The 19,378-nt window shown below is 37.7% G+C and overlaps 1 protein-coding gene across 17 annotated transcripts in view; it reads right to left on the bottom strand.

Moving 5' to 3' along the window:
* TRAF3 (TNF receptor associated factor 3) overlaps positions 1-19,378 on the bottom strand; it is a 69,335-nt gene that overhangs the window by 8,131 nt on the left and 41,826 nt on the right. For 14 of the 17 annotated variants that reach the window (XM_015631267.2, XM_033514960.1, XM_015631260.3 and 11 more), the window contains 5 exons: positions 15,164-15,244; positions 12,420-12,494; positions 10,540-10,632; positions 5,968-6,108; positions 849-1,023 (listed from right to left, as the gene is read on the bottom strand). In XM_015631267.2, the coding sequence (XP_015486753.1) occupies positions 849-1,023; positions 5,968-6,108; positions 10,540-10,632; positions 12,420-12,494; positions 15,164-15,244 (565 nt within the window). The remainder of the gene's footprint in view (positions 1-848; positions 1,024-5,967; positions 6,109-10,539; positions 10,633-12,419; positions 12,495-15,163; positions 15,245-19,378) is intronic. The other 3 variants (XM_015631268.2, XM_015631270.2, XM_015631271.3) reach the window with 3 other exon arrangements.

Raw genomic sequence — 19,378 nt, 5'->3', positions numbered from 1 at the left:
GAAGCCTCCTATTACATCCTATGTAATCCCTCTGAAATTCAGAAGCATTCCTGGTAATCCAAAACATTCTTTTTAGATACTATTTGTCTCAGAAGTACAGTGCTGTTACAATGTCTAAAGTTCTTCATAAAAAAAGCCAAAAAATTCAAGCTTAGACCCCTATTATATGGTCATTTATTTAGTTTGGAGGGAGGACTATGTTTTCTGTGCCCCCTTTCCTTTTCATGTTACTCTTCTGTTTTCTTACTGGCAAAATTGGCTAACACACAGTACTGAGACGCAGATGAATTCATAAGGTAGGTTTATCTTATATAGGTCTATTTAAATGTTCTCTGTCATAATCATTTAAACACTTGCATATGATCTACACTGTCCTGCTGAATTCCAGTCTTTACACAGAAGCACAACAACCTTATTCTTAAGCAGATTTCAGTTTTCTTAGGATGTCTACACCTGCAACAGAACCAGGATGGGTGTTTCCAGGTGGAAAACCATTCTGATCCATTCACAGGGGAGAAGAGTAGTAGAAAATGTCAATATACCAAGACTAGATTTAAAGAAGTTGCTGAAAGCTATTAGCTATCAAAGATCAATTGAGAAACTGTTTTTAATGAGCTAACAATACAGTCAAGACAAGAGTCAATAAAACAAAGTAGAAGACAAGAATCAAGCCTAAGATAAAGCACAGAAGCAATGCCACATCATCAACAAATGAAATGCACAATCTCCTATTCAAAAATCAGAAGAATCATTATTGATGTTTCCATATAAAAGTCACAATGGGAATGCCACTCAAGGGACACTGTTTTCCTCTCAACACCACCTCAGCCCATTGTGCTCACACTCACTTGTATTCCGAGCTCCTTGCCCTGCAGTTTTATCAACACTTTCCAGCTCAGTCACTCTGTTCTGGAGGGATTCCACACTGCTCTTCATGCTGTCAGCCTCCTCCCAGTTCTGCCGGAAGGGACGGATTTCTTTGTCCAGTTCTTTCAGTTTCTCTGCTTGACTGTCTATCACTCGCTTTATAAAATAATAGCATATGAGTTAAAATAACACAAAGACATTCTTTTATGCAAATTAAACAAAGACTTAATTATTTGTTAGTAATAACACTGAATTCCAATATAAACAAGTTTTGCTTATGTCTATTGTGTTTTAATAACACAAACCATGAAAATTTAAAAGAATAGCCCAGGTATTTATGAAACACAAAATATTTAGTACTGCATAGGTAGAGCACTATCAAAATTAGCAATAGCTTTATTTTAAAAAAGGGACTTGTTAGTGTGTAACCACTGTCTAAGGTAATTTGATTTTTTTTTTTAAACCTTTCAGTGTAAGAACAATTTTCTGAATGTCTCCATATTGGTATTATGGGCTGATACTTGTTTGCTTTCATGTGACAGTACTTCAGCAACAAAATATGGGCACAACTTCCTGTGGTGTGGATCAGATGGCTGCCCATGTGCATAGGTTTATATTGGTTTACAGCAAAAAAACTTACACCTCCAGGAAAACACCATTATTCTTGCACACATGGAACACAAGTACACACATGTGCAAGCTCCCAGATCACTTAAATCAATCATCAAAGCCTGAGTTATTATGTGCCCATAACTGTATCAGAAGCCCTCAAGAATGTAAGCAAAATGTCCCCTTAAGCATCTTTGAAATTCCCACCCTTACTTCCTAAACTCAACAACCCACACATTTTGAAGGTATTTTCTGTTGAGTCTTTTAAAGAAAAAGGAAAATATAGCCCAGCTGGTTTTGGAAAGGCATGAAATGTAACACTCCAGAAAGAAATAGACAGAAAGGCCAGTATTCTCTGAAAGAGGGACATTGCAAGCACCTTGGTACATTACGGATATCAAGAACATATTTCCAGTCTACCTCAAATCTGATGCAAGAAATACACAGCACTTCACATTATCACAGCTAATTTGGACTAGCAGGAATTTTAGCCAGAACCCTATAATCAGTTGTGAAGTTCAAATGATAACAAAAATATCTGAGAGAAGAAACTACTTTTGCTACCACCTACAGTTAAATTCCGAATCTAACTTTACAGCTTTATAGTTTATCATCATATAGAGCCAACAAATATAAACATGATTTTTCATTTCTTCACAAAAACAAAGTGGCAGTTGAGCACAAAACAATAAAATAAAATTTATTTTGCATTTGCCTTCTGGTTGGCCATGTGGATTCAGTGTTCCCCACTGATGGGGAAAACCCTTCTGCCTCATACAACCTCCATTTCCCCTTTGAGCCATTTGCTTTTAATCACGTGGTTTCAGTTATACTCAAAGTCTGTAACCATTAATTGAAGGTTGTCAATTTGATGAGCCAGCTAGCAAAATCTTATTTTTTGTCTCAAAACCATTGAGCAATGTAACGTATTTCAGGATTAACTAGTTATTTCTATATTCATGTTTTAAAACAAGTTATGTATCTCTCATTTCCAGAATTGGTGCTTTGTGAAGGAAAGCTGTGCACTGCATCATAAATGCCAGGGGTATGGGCCCAGTAAATATATGAAGCAGCTTTCCTGGACTTAAAAAACATCACCTACCAACACAGTCACAGCCCCTCACTTGGGCTGATGGTAATCAGACAATAGAGCAGGGAAGGGCTGTTAGCCATATATATATATCTATATCTATATATCTATGGAAACATACCCCAGCACGGCCTGAATGCATGTTGTGAGAGCAGAACCAAAAGGATTTGGCCACTAGTTCACAGTTAATGTGCAAAAGTAACTCAAAATATGCCCAAGTCTGATATTTTTCCTTTACTCATACCAAACATGAACTCTTCAAGGCAGGAACAGTAACATGGCTGGCATTTGCACAGTGCCTCACAGCCTGCACCTCCTTTGGGTTAACACAGCATCAAACAAAATAAATTATCACATTTTTACATGAACTGGGGAGGTGTTAAACATGCAGAAGAATTGTAAGCCGTTCTCTTGGGAGAAGTTTACCCAAAGTTGTTATTAGGGACCCACTTCTCTCCATCAACCTGTGCAACATTCCACCTTTGGACATGCATAACCAATTCTGGTTTAGCTGTTTCTGCTTCACACTGGCAAATGTGTATCATTTTTATCTACTGTACCTTGACATGAGAATTCAAGAGATATAAAATAATCAGAAATAAGTCTTCTATTTAATTTTTAAAAAGCAGTGGGATCTCTATCTTTTTACCCTACAGGGATTCAACCTCCCTCCTGCTGGGAGATACTGATGTACTAAATCTGAATTTAATGCAGCAGTGGAGATTTTCACTCTAATTATTCCATCAGAAAGCACACAGATGTCTCACACTGTACTCATAAATTTTCAAGTAGATATCAATTTTCTGCATGCACTTTTCGCTCTAGCAATGACCTCTCTGGATCATTAATCCCGAGTTATGTGCTTGGCAAACCATTGTGAGTTTCTTTTGATGTTGATCTTCATGTATAGGGTTTTGTTTAGTATTTCTAACAACTTCCATAATTTTAGCACTATACTTACTGAAAGAATTTCAGAAAATGTCATGAGGAATTGAAGAGCTGTAATGACCTTTCCATTGCAACTGATAGGGCGAAACTGAAAAGCTGAAGAACAGACTAGAAAAGGTACTGCTTGACTTGGAAAAGAAATCATGTGTCCTTCTCCTCTGAAGGAACATATTACTCATCAAATCATTTTATGTTCCTGTAGGCCACTGTTTCTTTTGTCCCTCAGTACCTCACGTCCCCACTCCCCTTACAATGGGCTTACTCACATGCTTCCATTTCCATATGAAAGACTGGACACTGCATGTGAAAGTTCTGACAGCAGCCAAAAAAAGTATCACACCCCCTTGGTAAAAACACTTTATCCCTAGAGACTAATATGTAGAAAACTCATCTGAAAACAAAATCTCCCTAGGCTGAGGTTCCTGCCAGTGCCCAGAATCCCTTGATGCATTTACAGCAGTTGTGTCAGACCCTTCACATAGCAGATGATGCTCAGTGATGCTGCTGCCACTCCCCAGCCAAAAAATGTCACCTGGCAGCCAATACTGGGACTGTACTGGACACCAGTAGCATTTGTAGCTCTTGGAGGACTAAGCAAACACACCTTGCCCAGACCTGAACTGCTTAGTGCAGTATCTGTGGCTACACCGTGGCACCACGGCTGCTCAACACAAGCCAGCAAAGAACGGCTCACAGAAGGTAACTCATTCCTTCCACTCCTGCTGGGCAACAGAAGGAGGCTGATCAAGTTGTCCAGGAAAAAATAAATGGAGGTGTGTTTCCAGGATACCCTTACTAATCAGACTGAACCAGGAAATTCTGCTAAGTGGAAGGAATCAGGTGGAAATATCTTTGAAGTACAGTTTGGCTTGAAATAACTAAATTGAAATAACTGGCAAGAGGAACTAAAGAGTAGGAGGAAAAAAAATAAAAAAAGAAGAGGAAAAAAAAAAGGAAAAAAAAAGAAAAAGAAAAAAGAGCAAAACATTTTCTCCAGTGCTTATTACCACCACAAAGCCACCGGTTGGAATCTGCTGCTTTGTAGTGGTTTGGGGTTTTCTTTTTTCCTAAACCATCCATTTGAAAATTGATTTTGCTAACACTTACAGCTCGAGGAAAAAGATATTGCAGTCTGTCATTTAAGACAATAATGAAAAACTCTGCTCTGTGGTTTTTCCATTTCCACTCTCATTGCTGGCCATTGAGACAGCATGTGTAAGAACTCCAGGCTTACAAATTAACTTACCTCCTGGTAGATTCAATCAGCAATATCAGTACATACAAGGATTAGCTCCCCAGTGTCAGAATGCAATATTGCAAGCAGGCAGCCATATCCCAGACTATCATCAGACAAGTAACAATGACTAAGGCAGGCTGAGCTGGTTACTAAGTGGGCAGGCCATGGGAAGAAATTACTGCTATAAGGAAAAATGCTGCAGTTGCCAAACTTGAAGTTTTCCTTATAAACCATCATCAAGGGTCTCCAGGCTCTGAACTCCTGAATGTGCCACCCTTTGAATTTTAGCCACACACTGGTTTGGATATTGTTATCTTTCTTATCAACATTTGCAGTTTATACATGAATAGTGAGTGAAAAAGATAATTTTATTTACATTCCTTTAAGGTGGATGCTATAACAGATATCTGATATTCCAGCAGCAGACATACTACATTAATGTGTAAATGATACCGCCACAACTGCTTGCTAAATATCTCCTGAGGCTTCTCTAACTGTGGTTACTATCATGCAAGCTAATGCAAATTCCCACATTCCAAGTCAGCTGTGAATACAAAGCAAGGAATTTCAGCCTGGGATAACCACCGTGCCAGGACATCCAGAGGATTTCTAGTTTCATGCTGGCTTGTGGCCAGGCATTCGAAACACAGAACATGAAACTCAGACCTACGAGCAAAGGAATAACTAGATAAAATTTTCCTCAGAAGGACAACAGAAATGTGGAATTTCAAGAAGTGTATTCAATGCATTATGCTATGTTTGAATTAAATCCACACCAGACTGATCTCACTCATGATTCATATATATATTTTAATACCAGCAAGTAAAAAAGAAATATACATAATACTTGACAATTTTAAGGTGCTAACCTTGCCCTTCAGCAGGACTGCCTTAAGTAGTTTTTTTCCAAGTAAAAAAAAAAAAAGTATGATTATTCTTCATTAATATTTCAATTTTGTTTTCCACCCTTTCCCTTCTTAAAGACTTTGGGTTTTTTTGTTTTAACATGGGCTAGGCAATTGCAGTGTTTTAGTGAAGTATCTTACCCAGTTAAACACAACAAACCAGAAGAAAAAAACCAACAGAATGGCTCTCTAGCAATGTAAAATATCTCCCTCCCACTTTTTAACTAGACCACCTCACTTCACAAGTATAAAGGCACAGAACAGAAGCTACTACCATTTCTGCTTTAATGGGGAGATTCTATATTTCTTACCTGTAAATGAAGTATTTTAGATTCATTATTCCGCAGCATTTCCTTCTGTCTTTCAATTTCTATTTCAAAGCTACAAATCTGATTATGTAAAGTTTGTATACTCTTGTTCTTTTCCAAACTTTCATTCTGGAGCAAGGCCACCTGGAAAAAATTCTACAATTACTCCTGCCAAAGTTTATTAAAATACCTATAACTTTGTTAGTTTAAAACTATCTTAAGCACATGAAAGGGATAAGATCCTCATAAAATTTCTCTCCATGTCTAGCAAATAAACAAACAAACAAATAAATAAACCCCAACCTTCTGATAGCTATTTTTGCACTTCCAATGTATAGCATTGGTACAACTTTGGCTTAAGAAAATGCAGATGGGACAGTAACCCAGCAAAGAATTTGTGTCTAAATGTAACATTTTCTTTATTCACTTCTTGTTTAATGGCTTGGTTTCCTGGTTTCCACCAACTGACTTGGGAGTTGCTTGGAGTTTAGAACAACCTAATTCTAACTTCTAAATTGGCATTAAGAACTTGAGCCCTGCACAGAAGGGACACCAGAGACAAACTGAGTTGGTTGGATCAGGGAACAGTAATCTTCACCTATGCCAATCTGTCCTGATCTATAGCAAATTTAAGGAAAAACATCTGCATGGGATTGATTTGACTTAAAAGAATGTGATGGCCATGAAAACTCTTGAAATGAGTGAATACAGAAGGGATCCATGCATTTGAAGGACAATCCAATGGTGCCTACTAGTAGAAAAGACCAAAGAACTAAAGGCTGTGAATTCTATTCTCTCTCTGAACTGACATTTTATGAATTTATTCATTAGTGACTCATTCTGTTTTTAAAACATGAGACTTGTTAAAAGAATACCTTATTATATATATCCTTGGGGAGGAAAGTAATACAGTAAATATTTTCTGTCACACTGCTTAATGCTTGTTCATTAATGCGCTTTGGAGAAGGGGGCTGCTTGGTGGTGGTGCATTACTTTATTGAGAAATGTAGTTTTTCCCCAGGCAAGATCATTCAGCAGCAAAAACGTAGAAAACAAACACTTGGCACAAGATGATGTTTGGACATGCCCTGACTATTCCACAGATAGATCTTTATACGGATATGACGCAGCACCATTTCAGACCCAAAAAATTCTTGATAAATGTTTCACATCAAGACCAATTACTTGGATGTCAAAAAAATTCTCCCTGGCCTCTATTACAGGTACTAGTTTGAGGTTAAGCTATCTTCACCTCTGATGTGGGTGCCAATGCTGTACTGCATCGCCCTAACTGCCCTCCAATCAGACACCATCATCAAATCCATTATGTGTCACTGCATTCCTAGCAGAACCCAGTCTGTTTGACAAGGTAATTAATCTCAAATCTCTGAACCAGCCCAAACTAGACAAAGGACTGCCAAAGCCCACAGGCATTCAGCAAGTTCATTAGGCAGGGGCCCGAAAATACAGAGATACAATAATGTGTGTGTGGGTATCTACTTTTCAATATGGTACAGTACAGTATGTGTGCATATACACACATAGGTTGGTTCTGCACTTTATACATGGAAAAACTGGCAGAAGAAACTCAACAGAAATGAGACAAAGCCAAGTATGTCAGTGCAGAGAGAGAAGCAATATTGAGGCTGAAGGAATGCATGCCTAGGTACTAGAAAAAATTTTCAAGAACAAGCTTAAATTTAAACCAGTACCTCTGCCTCCCAGATATTTAAGATTTGCTGTGTGGAAGCTTCATTTTGTTTGCATCCTCCATTTCCTTAATGAATCAGAGTTCTTTATTTAATTGTGATCTTTGCATTTCCCTTTTCTCACTGTTTCCTCCCCAGGCCTCCCAATCACAAGGCAGTTAAGCTCTGGGTCACTAAGCATTGCATTTCCATTTTTATGTAAGTTATAAAATGTGGCCCTGTCTTGTACTGAGATTTTCCACGTAGCTTTACAGAATACAAGAAAAACAGAATTATGTCCTGCAGTCCTTAATCATACAGAACTGTCATTGCTAGGTCAGCAACTGTAATTCGGCTGTGATTTGTGAATTAAAAAAAAATTAAAAATTAACACTAAATAGTTTCCCAACTATAGTTTCACCATAAGTCTTTGGAACTTTAGTGTAAAAAAGGGTAAAGGAAACACAGCATCTAATTACAAATTACATAATCTTCCTTTACTTAGTTGGCATATTTGAAATATTCCTAGGAAAAAGCATGCTCTTATTCAGCAATTTTGCAAATTAAGCTGCTGTTTATTGTTGCTTACTAAAAAAGAATGGAAAAAGCATTATGCCACAAGAAACTGTATTCAAACAGGTCCCATATTTAAGTCTCATATTATAAAGAAAAAAAACAGTTGATGCCAGTTTTCTGTAAGAATGTGATGAAGCCACAAAATTATGTTTAACTGATTATTTCCAACATTACAAAACTGTGGGAGTTCAGTCTGCAGAACACCATCACAGAGGGGAAAAAAAGCACTGAATTTTAATTCCCCCCACAAAGTTCTGATTCAAGATTTTACATCTGACTTTCTCTTACTACTCTGCCACCTGTACCAAACTCCTAACTTAGCACAAGCTTTGCAGCTCTGAAGATTTCCAGTTTGCCTACTCCACATGCACTGTTAAAGAATGTGGTGACTGGGAGAAGACAACTTCTCCTTTCCCCTGCAGATGTACCAGAGAATCCCAAATGAAATCTTGACACTATACAAACTAAGAAGACTTCCACTGACTTCAGCATGGCTAAGATTTCTGAGATACCCATCAGCCAAGTCGACTTTGCACTGTTGTTCTTCAGTGCATTCATTAATTTTTTCCTCAAAGAAGGGCACAGCAATGAAGTTACAAATCATTTTGTAACCCTTCCCTAGAATAAAGTCACTGACATATGACATGTGGTTAGCTATTCTGGTAACTTGGCACTGGTTTGGGATTTCCAGTGATTCAACTCTTTATTATGAATAGGAAGAAGTCTACAAAGCAGGAAGTAAAAAGAAAAAAAATGGACATACAATGATAAGCAGTTATGTCCTAAATGAAAACTGAAACGAAAGTCAAACATAAAACAGTAGTAAAGTGTATAGTCTCTAAGGTCTGTAAGAGACAAACATAGAACTGCTGGGCATTTTTTAAATGACAAAGCACCTTTCAGGACACTGACAAAAGGCAGAACATGATCTATTCTGCAAGTTAGAGAACGTGGGTTTTTTCCTGTGATGTGAAATAAATTGCGTAGTTTTAATCAGACTAATGAAAAACGAACTAAGGATATGAATCTGTATCTCTCTAAACTGAAAAATGTAAAATTTCTCCACTGACAAAGTTTCACATGCAAAAGCAAACTTAAGTAATGTTATGGATCGTCAAACTAAGACCTACCTATACATGTAAAAAAATTCCATCTAAAAAACCCTGTATTAGACCTCACCCAGGGTCAATGGCTTGCTGAAGAGGCTTCAAGCTCAAAACCAAGGAGTTCAGGAATAAACCTGCTGGGGCACAAGACATATTACGCTGTTCCAGTTAATGTCTGCTTTAAAACTACACTTCCAGCAGCTGCATGACCTTGCTGGAGACCCAAGTCTGTAGGCCAAGACAGGAAAGTGCTTTCTAGACAGTTTGCTAAACTCTAGCTTGTGATCTTTCAAGCTCTGAGATGACAGAAATCACATCCTAAGTGCCACTGAGCTTACACTGGAATTGCTACTTGTGAACTCATTTGAGAAAAGTCTGAAGGGGCTCCTGACTCTTGTGCCTGCATTTGTAGAATACTTTGGAAATTATGGGATCTTCTTCCCCCTAGAAACACAGAAACATCAGTCTGATGTCTATGTAAAACTTTTTCAAAAGGATTTAAGAAAACAGTAATTTGTTCTGAAGTTTTGTATTTTTTAAATCAAAGCCCTGGATTTTATTCACAGAACACATGGTAAAGTCATTCAAGCTTATTCACAAGATCATAGCTGATACAACTCCCAGCATCTCCCAAATCCCAAAAACTTAAAAACCTGGAGTCCCAAGGAAACACTGCAACATGAACTGCATGCTGGTCTAGCACTAAAGCAGACATCATCATGCCTATGAGTTACAGCATATTTAATTTAATTAAACTGTGCAGGTCTTTAAGTTTGGAGAGCCAGAACAAAAAGAAATAAAATACATAACCAGTTTATCACACACTTTTGAAGTTATGTCAGGAAAAATGATGAGGTGGTTAAGATACAGCTCATAGTGTTGCCATGGCTTTCTGAACTCTCTGTTCTGTAAGAAGGCAGCTCAGAGAGGAAATATAATACTGGACTGTTTATTTATGTGAAGAAAGTGTATTTTAGTTATCAATGAGAAAAATTGTCCATGGAGTTGCAAAGCCAAGTTTCTGACAGCATTTTATTACATAACAAAGGCACAAAGAGCTGCTAAATGGCCTGATAGCTTTTGAAGCCTACTAGTGCTTTAGCTGTAATGTTGAACAGCTGTGAAACAGGAAAAAAGCGCTTCTTCCAGTACTTTTATATAATTTAAAGAAGTCAATGAAAATTAGAAGTGAGTAGAAGATATACCTTATTTTCTAGAGCATTGCTCCACTCTTTCAATAAGTTAACATGCTGCACTGCTGAGCTGGCTTCATGTGCTTTAATTTGTTGGTTTGTTCCCTGTGACAACAAAGAATTTATACATTTTAGCCAATTCCACTTCTTTTAAACCTACAAAGAAAGAGTATATAAAGACATCGAACCAACACTACATATTTTGGTTCACAGGTGCTTGTTGCAGAACTGTAGAGAGGAGGGAAATCTACTGGGGAACTTACAAAAATCAGGAATACATTTAATACAGCAAGTGTTTTATACAACTGCTACGTATCTCCATCCAGTGTGCTTGATAACTCAAACAGTAAAGATGAACAAGATTTACAAAATGAATTGTATTTTAGAGTCCTTTGTGCAGCTTAGAATTAAACAAAGCACAATAAAACCCTTGAGTCATATAAAATCTGAAACTTCAAATTCCACTAACTGTAATTTAAAACTTCTGCTCTATTTCATGAACAGCTTCATAAGCACTACATTTTCCTTCAGCTGAATATTAAAGACAAATATTAAGGATAAGTTTATCATCACTGGAAACTGCCAGCTTTATAAACTACGCTGAGAGTTATTACAATGCCTGTTTTGTCATGTTTAAGATGTTACCATGATTGTTCTGGGATATTCAGATCTGCTGCCTCTGCACAACCTATAAGTGCTGTTACAAATAACCACTATATAAAGAGTTTACAGAACACACATAGATTATATACAGAGTACATAAGATGCAGACCACATTACTTCTTTTGTATCGTGTTGCATTATGCCTACTTCAGTAAGTGCTTTGCAATGCAGAGTATGTTGGCTTTGATGGTATAGAGTGCTGCAAAGCAACTGAAAGGGTTTCAATGATCCTCAAGGTATGTACTCTATATAAGATACTAAAAATATATATGTGGATATATGTACATATATGCACACATATAAATACATAAAATGAATGGCAATACGTACGACATAACAGTGGGCAGGGTTACAGCAATCATCAGTTCTACCACTAAGAGCATTACTGTTAACACTTAAAAAGATGAATGCTCATTATTTAAGAACCTGGAAATACCTGCAGGACATCATCTATTGAGAAGTGTTGCTCCTTTGTGAGTCCTTGTCTCTTTAAATAGCCATGGGCTAACAAATTAATCATTCTATCAGATAAATGCCATTGTTTGCTCCCAGTGGTTTCTGAAATGTCCTGACTAATATTTTCATTACATAAGCATCCAAATTCCCCAGAATTTATGGTAAGGGAAGCAGAATATCGGAAGAAACTTGAATAATACTACTGAAACTGAACTCTGAGGTCTGAGTTAATTTCTTTTAATATTGCAGGGATTGCCAGGATTAAAATTTAAACCTTTTTTAAAAAAACAAATTTCATGCTTTGATTATATACCTATGTGCACACAGATATATTAATGCACATAAAAATACATGTTTTAAGTGTGCTAACCTATGTGTAACCTCAATTAAAAATATTAAAACACACAAATGAGAGAAAATATAAACATACTTAGTTCAAGAAAATGCTTTCATAGAAACAACTGAAGTTAACTAGACTATTTTCCAAAGAATTAAAGAGACTTTCCTCTTATCCTATGTTTTTCAAATGTGTTATATTCCTATTTCAACGAGACACACCTAATAACTGAACTCCCAAACCATTACAGGAATGTATGGGCTTTTCATGTTGTTTATTTTTAAAATGCAAAAGCAAACATCTCCTGTATATTCACTTGGTGCAACTGGATGATTTTCTTAACTGAAACTAGAGAAGTCCAGAACTTTCATGTCAATTAATTAGGTTCTATTTGCAGACTTTCATCAATTGGGAAGTATAATTGTTATATACTGACCTGAAAAGTGCAGCCATAACGCTTAAAACTACAGGTACTTGGGGCATTAATACATTCTGACAAATGTGCATTCAACTGCAATAGGAAAAAAACGTGAGTTTTGGCAAAAAGACCTTTGCATGATAACATAAAGGGCAGAGGTTATCAGGTTTGTATTGTGTGCCATTTGCAGAACATACAGCACACATGTGTATATTTTCTCCAGTCTGATCTCAAGTGCTAATTCTGTTTATACACACATGTAAACCACACGCACATGCCAATACAATATACAGTGTGATACATTTAGTATACAGTGAAACTTCTACCAAAGACTATTTCAATAGGCAACCCAATTTAAAAAAACCGAAACAAACAGAAAGGACATACTCTACAATTATTTGATTTCATTTGACTTCAGTGAATGGCTAATCTTTTCCCAAAAAAAGTGATTTATTTTTTTTTTTTACTGGTGCTCTGAGCAAGTCTTAAGATCAGTTTCACTGTAGTAAAATACATTTTGTTCTAATCCTAATTTCATGAGGAACCAACTTTTCAAAACATAACATGCAATTCTCCGTGCCTAAATTTAACAGTTAAATTACACAAAAAAGACTAAACAAGTACTGCATGAAACAGACAAAGAATTTTAGAATAGGTACAGTTCAGTAACTTTAAAAAAATGCAGTACACGGGATTAAAAATGATTAGTAAAATGCCTGCATTTTTCACAGATTGAGATTTAGTCCAATATCTTGGATTATTACGGGCACAGACCACTTTTCATTTAAAAGTAAACCAATTCACAAAAGCATATACATATATATATATGGACAGCAGCAGCACAGATGGCAGCAGCTGGATGCAAACTGCCTAAAAGTTGGAGCAGAGAGACATTTTTTTGGAAAGGACAGGCTAACAAAGACTCTCTTTTCAAAAACAGAGTCTGCAGTTTGTATTTCCCACAAAGCAGACAGGAGCCAGAGCCTGGCTTCTCAGCAGACACCACTTTTGGGTTGCAGAATCTCATTTGAAATTCCCACACCTTAAGCCCCACATGACTGAGCTCATCCACCTCCCTGGAAAGAAGTGGTGAATCAACAATGCTTTGAATGTGCAGCTTTGGAACAGACAAGAGAGACTTTAAAATCTCATATGGAGATGCCATCAGTCATTCATCTCTGATTCACAGCTATTGTGTCCTAAACACTACCTGAAGAAATTCACAGTATCAATTCAGAAGACATGGAGTGGAGAAAAAAAATAAGAAGAAAGAAAGGGACATGTGGTTTAACAGGTTTTACAAGAACACCACGTTTTTCAACTTCTCAAAACCAGAAGTCTGCCAACGAGTTATGAATTAAACATGAAAATTGCCTTTTATTCTACAGTAAGATATCCACTTGTACACTACAGAATTTTCTCAAACTGTTAGGCAGGCATTTTCCCATTTTCTGCATTAGACTTCTTGTCCCTAATCATGCAACCAAGAAATACATACATTTTCACAGTATTAGAAAAAAAATTAAGCAACATACAGCAACAGATGATGCAGGGCAAAGGGCTGTTTAAAGTTCTGTTTCTACCCATGGTTTCAAACCCCACTCTGACTCTGTGTGTAACAACCCAACCTTTAATGGTGCAGCTCTTACAAGCACTCAGACACACCTCTTCTGAAAGTAACTGCTGAAGTCAGGGTTTAAGACTAAGCCAAAGTGCTCCAGAATCAGGATCTAATCTTGGCAGTAAGCACTGGTAGAGTTGGCCAGTATATGTATTTTCTCTTTTCTTAACAGCTCAATTTCTCTTAATAAATACAGTATCTATCATATATTTTGTATTTCATTATCTTGATGGAAAGACTGCATTAAACTTTGGCAGGAGTCTTATGTGCCTTCTGCACTCTGCCACAATTAATAATTTACAAATGCAACTGAAAAATGGTACTAATCCAGCTTGGGAAGTAGCAGAGGAAAGAGAAAAGCTCATCCTCAGATCAGAAACTTCACTTTCCTTAAAAGAGGCTTACTGAGTGATGAAGGCTTCAGCAAGTTCTTCTCTATCCTTGGCAAGTTCTACTTTTAGGGAAAAATTAAGTACCTCAATATTGACAGATGCTACTTTTATCTTTTCATGTACAAGAACATGGATCTCTTCAAAGCCACGCTTTAATTTTTTTTCATCTACATATTACTGGAAACTTCTATACATTAGAAATAACTTTTATGCATTGTTGCATCTACTGATGGAATATTGTACTCAACCTTAATCTTACACCATTTCTCTAAGTATCAGTTACTATTTTTCACAAAAAATGTAATAGATTTAATTTTAAATTTTTCCTTGAAATTACACATTTATATGATTTTTGTAGTCTTTAATAACTCTTGTCAATGTGCACTGAATTTTAATTTTGTATTTCTCTTTTAATATAAGCTAACTACCCCAAGATGCTGCTCTGTGGTGCTGAAACGAGGGAAGGGCAGGGGGAGAGCTAGTAAAAACGAAAGCAGGAAGGACATGCGCTAATCTTGGACAAGCCAAGTGTAATAATGACTCAAAATTAAGAAATTGTTTATTTTTAAATAGTTTTTCAAGAAATCATTAAAATTATTTGAGTGTTATCACACTTAACTGTGTGGTAGAAAAAGCTTTTCCTTAGATCTCACATTTTAACAAGGAAATGGCTTCTGGCAAAATTCTTGCGAGATCTTACTAAAGACATTATTTAATTTTTCAGCACAACACTGGGCATGACTTCTTACCTCGCTCCTCATGAGTGTTTTAACACTACATTTATGAGGACATGAAACCATGACACATGGGCAGTCTGTATCTTCATGTTTCTACAGAGGAAAAAAGCAAACAAACCATAAATCAGATCTTATTCTTTAATTAAGAGAGGACTTACCTGCAAAGAAAAGCATCCTACAATAATTAAAAATCCCACAAGATTCTTTTCCATGTTATTCCAAATTTCACAGTTACAGAACTGCAATTGCTCAAACATCAGTTTATACTTTGATGCAGGTGCTGGTACTCTGAAGCAAAACCAAGGTTTCCTTGTGTTTTCCCATGCAAAGCAAATCTATTTGCTTACCATTTTATTGGTTTTACTTTGAACAATGAAACAGTAGTCAAAGTCAAGTTTTAATCCCCAACAGTCACTCACAAAATTGTGCCTCTTTAAGAGAAAGCAGTGTAGATGTCCTTTCTAGTAAGGGTATATAGTGCATGGAAAAGTTCAGCAGAAATGTACACTGCCCACCCTTAGACATTCACTTTCCTATTCTTTTCTAATTTTGATTCCCAAGCATCTGATACTAAGACTCACTGTTACACATAAGATGCTGGGCAGGGATTTTAATTTGAACTCAGATGACAGGTATCTCAGCATAGCTGTCAAACCCTAGCAACCCAGTGAGGGAAGAAGTCAGGCCCAAGATAACAGAATTTACATTTCCTCTCAGTTTTCTCAACAAAATGAAAAATCTGTTTCTCGTCAAGTGACACGTCCCATTCAACTTGAAACACACTGCTTCATTTCTGGTACTTAAGAAAAGCAAAGGAAAAAAAGCTCTAGATTTATAAGCCTGTTAGAAAGGGAAGAGCAAATAGCATGCTCTTTTTGCCCAGTAACCAGGTCTATTTTTTGAAACAAAACCAAGATGTAAAGGACATCTGATCTCTAAGATGTGAAAGGCATTGATCAGAATTCTGGCATAAATCTGCCACTCTCTGAAACTGTGTATCTCCTCCTTTTAAAGCAGGCCATGAGATGCTGTCCTGAGCCATCTAACCCTGCACACTCCCCAGTCACACTCGTTCACTTGGGATGTGGCACAGTCCCAGTGACAGGAACCAGGGAACCCTCAGCTGCTCCTTAGCCAGAGGGCTGGGACAGCTCCTGAGCCATCTTCAGTCCATCCCCAGCCAGGAGCAGTGCCTCTGCTCAGAACAGCCTGCCAGGGTGACAGTGATGCTCTCCTGACAAGCAGTCCCAAAGCACCACTCCTGCTCAGAGTCAGGAGCTGGACCTGGGCCTCTCATTCTGAACACATCTGGAACCGTGCTGAAGGGAGAATCACACACAACCATGTGACTACAGGAGCCTCATGCCCCACACACTTCCTGTTATTTATCAACTACAAATCTGGAAAAGTAACACTTCCTTCTAATGTTCATTCCCTAATTTAATTCCCTAACCCTGTTCCCTAACCTACCCAAACCATCTGACAAAGGCCGTGACACTGAGTCTTGGTTCATGATAAAAAGGGAACATGCAACTTCTCTCCTGTTTTCCTCCTTGCTCCACATCCCAGTGTCCACCCACTGAAGCCAAGGCAAGCCTTTCCAGCGACTTCAGGATATACCAGAGTAACCCCAGTGGCAGAACTCTCTCCCTCCAAGTCTAAATTCACCCAGCTGAGCACAAAGCCAAACACCAACTCCAGTACATCACCATAGGTGATGCCCCAGGCAGGGCTCCCAGCCCAGATGAGGGCAGGGCAGGATATTAACATAGCTTCCAGGAAAGACAGTGCCACATTAGGAACACGTCTGGCTCCAGAGCAGTGACAGGGAGCAAGGAACAATGTCTGGGGTCTTCCTCAGTGCTGTCCTCAGCTTTATTTCAGAGCACTGGGCAGAGCCCAGGTTGCCCTGGCAGTGTCTGGTTTATGGCCAGGGTTTCAGGAAGGAGCCCAGGCAAGAAGCAGTGCTGTACTTCCAGATCCATGTCACACTACTGCTAAGTAGCAACTTTACAGGACAAGCACTTCCAAGTAGCTTTGTGGACTATACACAGAAAAATCCAGAGGCATTTCAGACTACTAATTTCTATTTTAACAATGCACCATCTTTATCTGTCAGGATGCAGAGGATAGAAAAGGTAAGTTTTTGACAAAAAGAAACCCTGAATTTTTAGATGGTTTGAACAAAAGACATTAAGAGGCTAAGTCACTGAGTGAGCATGCAGGCAAGATAAATGCAATCTTAAAAAGCATTCTACTGACATTGTTAACTTGTTGGAGTCTGCCTCCAACAACGGGGATTTCCTACCCCACAGTCACGGGATTCTATGAAGACATGAACCACATGTTCTCCAGTAAAATTTTTTGTTTCCATTTGCATACCTTTTTTCTCAGTCTGCTCCCCCTATCTCCATTTTCAGTTCAAGTCACTGAGGCCAGCTTCAGTCATTATTACATTAGAGAAAATTCTAGGCTACAGAACCCAGAGATGAACTTGAGTTCACCTCTAAAAACGCAGTTTTGTCAACGGGGTGACAAAATTCAAATGAGAAGTCAAAAGAAGCCTTATAGTACCTAAAGGGGCCTACAGAAAGCCAGAGAGGGACTTTTTACATGGGCATGTGGAGATGGGACAGGGGAGAAGAAGGGCTTTAAGCTGATAGAGAGCAGGTTTAAATTAGATATTAGGAAGTTCTAGACTGTGAGGGTGGCAAGGCACTGGAACAGATTTTCCAGAGAAATCGTGAATGCTTAATCCCCGCAAGAATTCAAGGCCATGTTGGATATGCTTTTGAGCAACCTGGTCAAGTGGAAGGTGTCCCTGCCCACAGCAGAAGGGTTGGAACAAGAATGATCTTTAAGGACCCTTCCAAGCCACACCATTCAGTGATCCTAAGATTCAAAACTACCGTGTCATTAATCTTCTCATTCTCATTACTGAAATATAGCGAAGTAACATTTTAATCAGGCCACAACAAAGAAGCTCATCTGCATTTCTAGAACCACTGAACTTTTAAAAATCTAGGAAAAAGCCCCAAAAATATCAGCCAATCCAGTCTGCAGAACATACTTAAAACACATTGATTCTGTCTGTTAAGACACCACACGTTTTTTAATATCACTTTTTGCCTCCTGCCAATCTCCAGCCTAATGATAATTCTGGGAGAACATCATCCATAATCTACCTAAATACACTTTCACCTCTGTATCAGAATGTACAGGAATAAATGAAGGGCAGACTTATTTTTTTCTGTGTATTTTCATATCTCAGCCACCTTATTCTGGGCAAGGCACAGTTATTGAACTACCAGCCCCTGCAAGTGTGCACTCAAATAACTGAGAGCCAAATCTAAACCAGAACTTGACAAGTTTCTACAGATGCCTTTTTGTAACGTCTCCAAGGAAAGAACACTTCTCATTGTTGTCATACTTCACCTAACAAACAACACACAAGAACACAAATGAGAATAAAATTTTCATCAGTCTTACTATAGCAAGAAGGTGTGAGATCCAAGACCATCAAACTACAAGAAAATTTGTAGACAGAATTTGTTTAAAAAATGTTAAAATCATACCAAGATAGATTTAGCATAATATCTTTCAGTGTGAAACAGTCAAGTTAAAATTTTATGTGTAAAGTAAGCATGACTTTCTCAACGTCTGCTCTGTAATTCTAACCCTCAATATGCTGCCTATCAGACTTGATCAGAAGCTTCTCTGATGCCAAGAACAGCAGTAACTCATCTTTGGCCTGTCATGTACCATTGCTGGTTATGGTAAGGTATAATTTGCTTTTACAGTCTTCCTCTCCTAGAACACAATTGGTTTTACATTCTTCCCTTCCTCCCAGGAGAGATCACACAGTACCCAAGAAGGATTATGTAGAAGATGCTATTTTTCCAGTCAATTGCAATGCTTATGCTTTTCTTGCACAATATTTGATTGCTATTGTGGTGGTTGCATTTATTATCTAAATTGGAAAAAAATCTAAAAAGCACAGCAAAATTAACTCCAGCGTCAATAGCAGGCAGTGGATCTGAACTTTTTTAAACACAGTATCTGAACACCAGAATAAAGAAAATATTTCCTATTCAATGCTTTTTTTTTTTTCAGGAAAAAGACATGTTTTGAAAGTCAGCCTTTTTTCTTTTTTGAACTATTAATTCTGGCTGAGAGACCAAAGCTCTTTTGGCAGTTACAGAGAAAGACAAGAAGACATGGTGTTAT

The sequence above is a fragment of the Parus major genome, chromosome 5, assembly GCF_001522545.3.
Source record: "Parus major isolate Abel chromosome 5, Parus_major1.1, whole genome shotgun sequence".
NCBI lineage: Eukaryota > Metazoa > Chordata > Aves > Passeriformes > Paridae > Parus > Parus major.
Note: the sequence above shows the minus strand (reverse complement) of the source record. Positions and strands in the feature narration are given on the sequence as shown.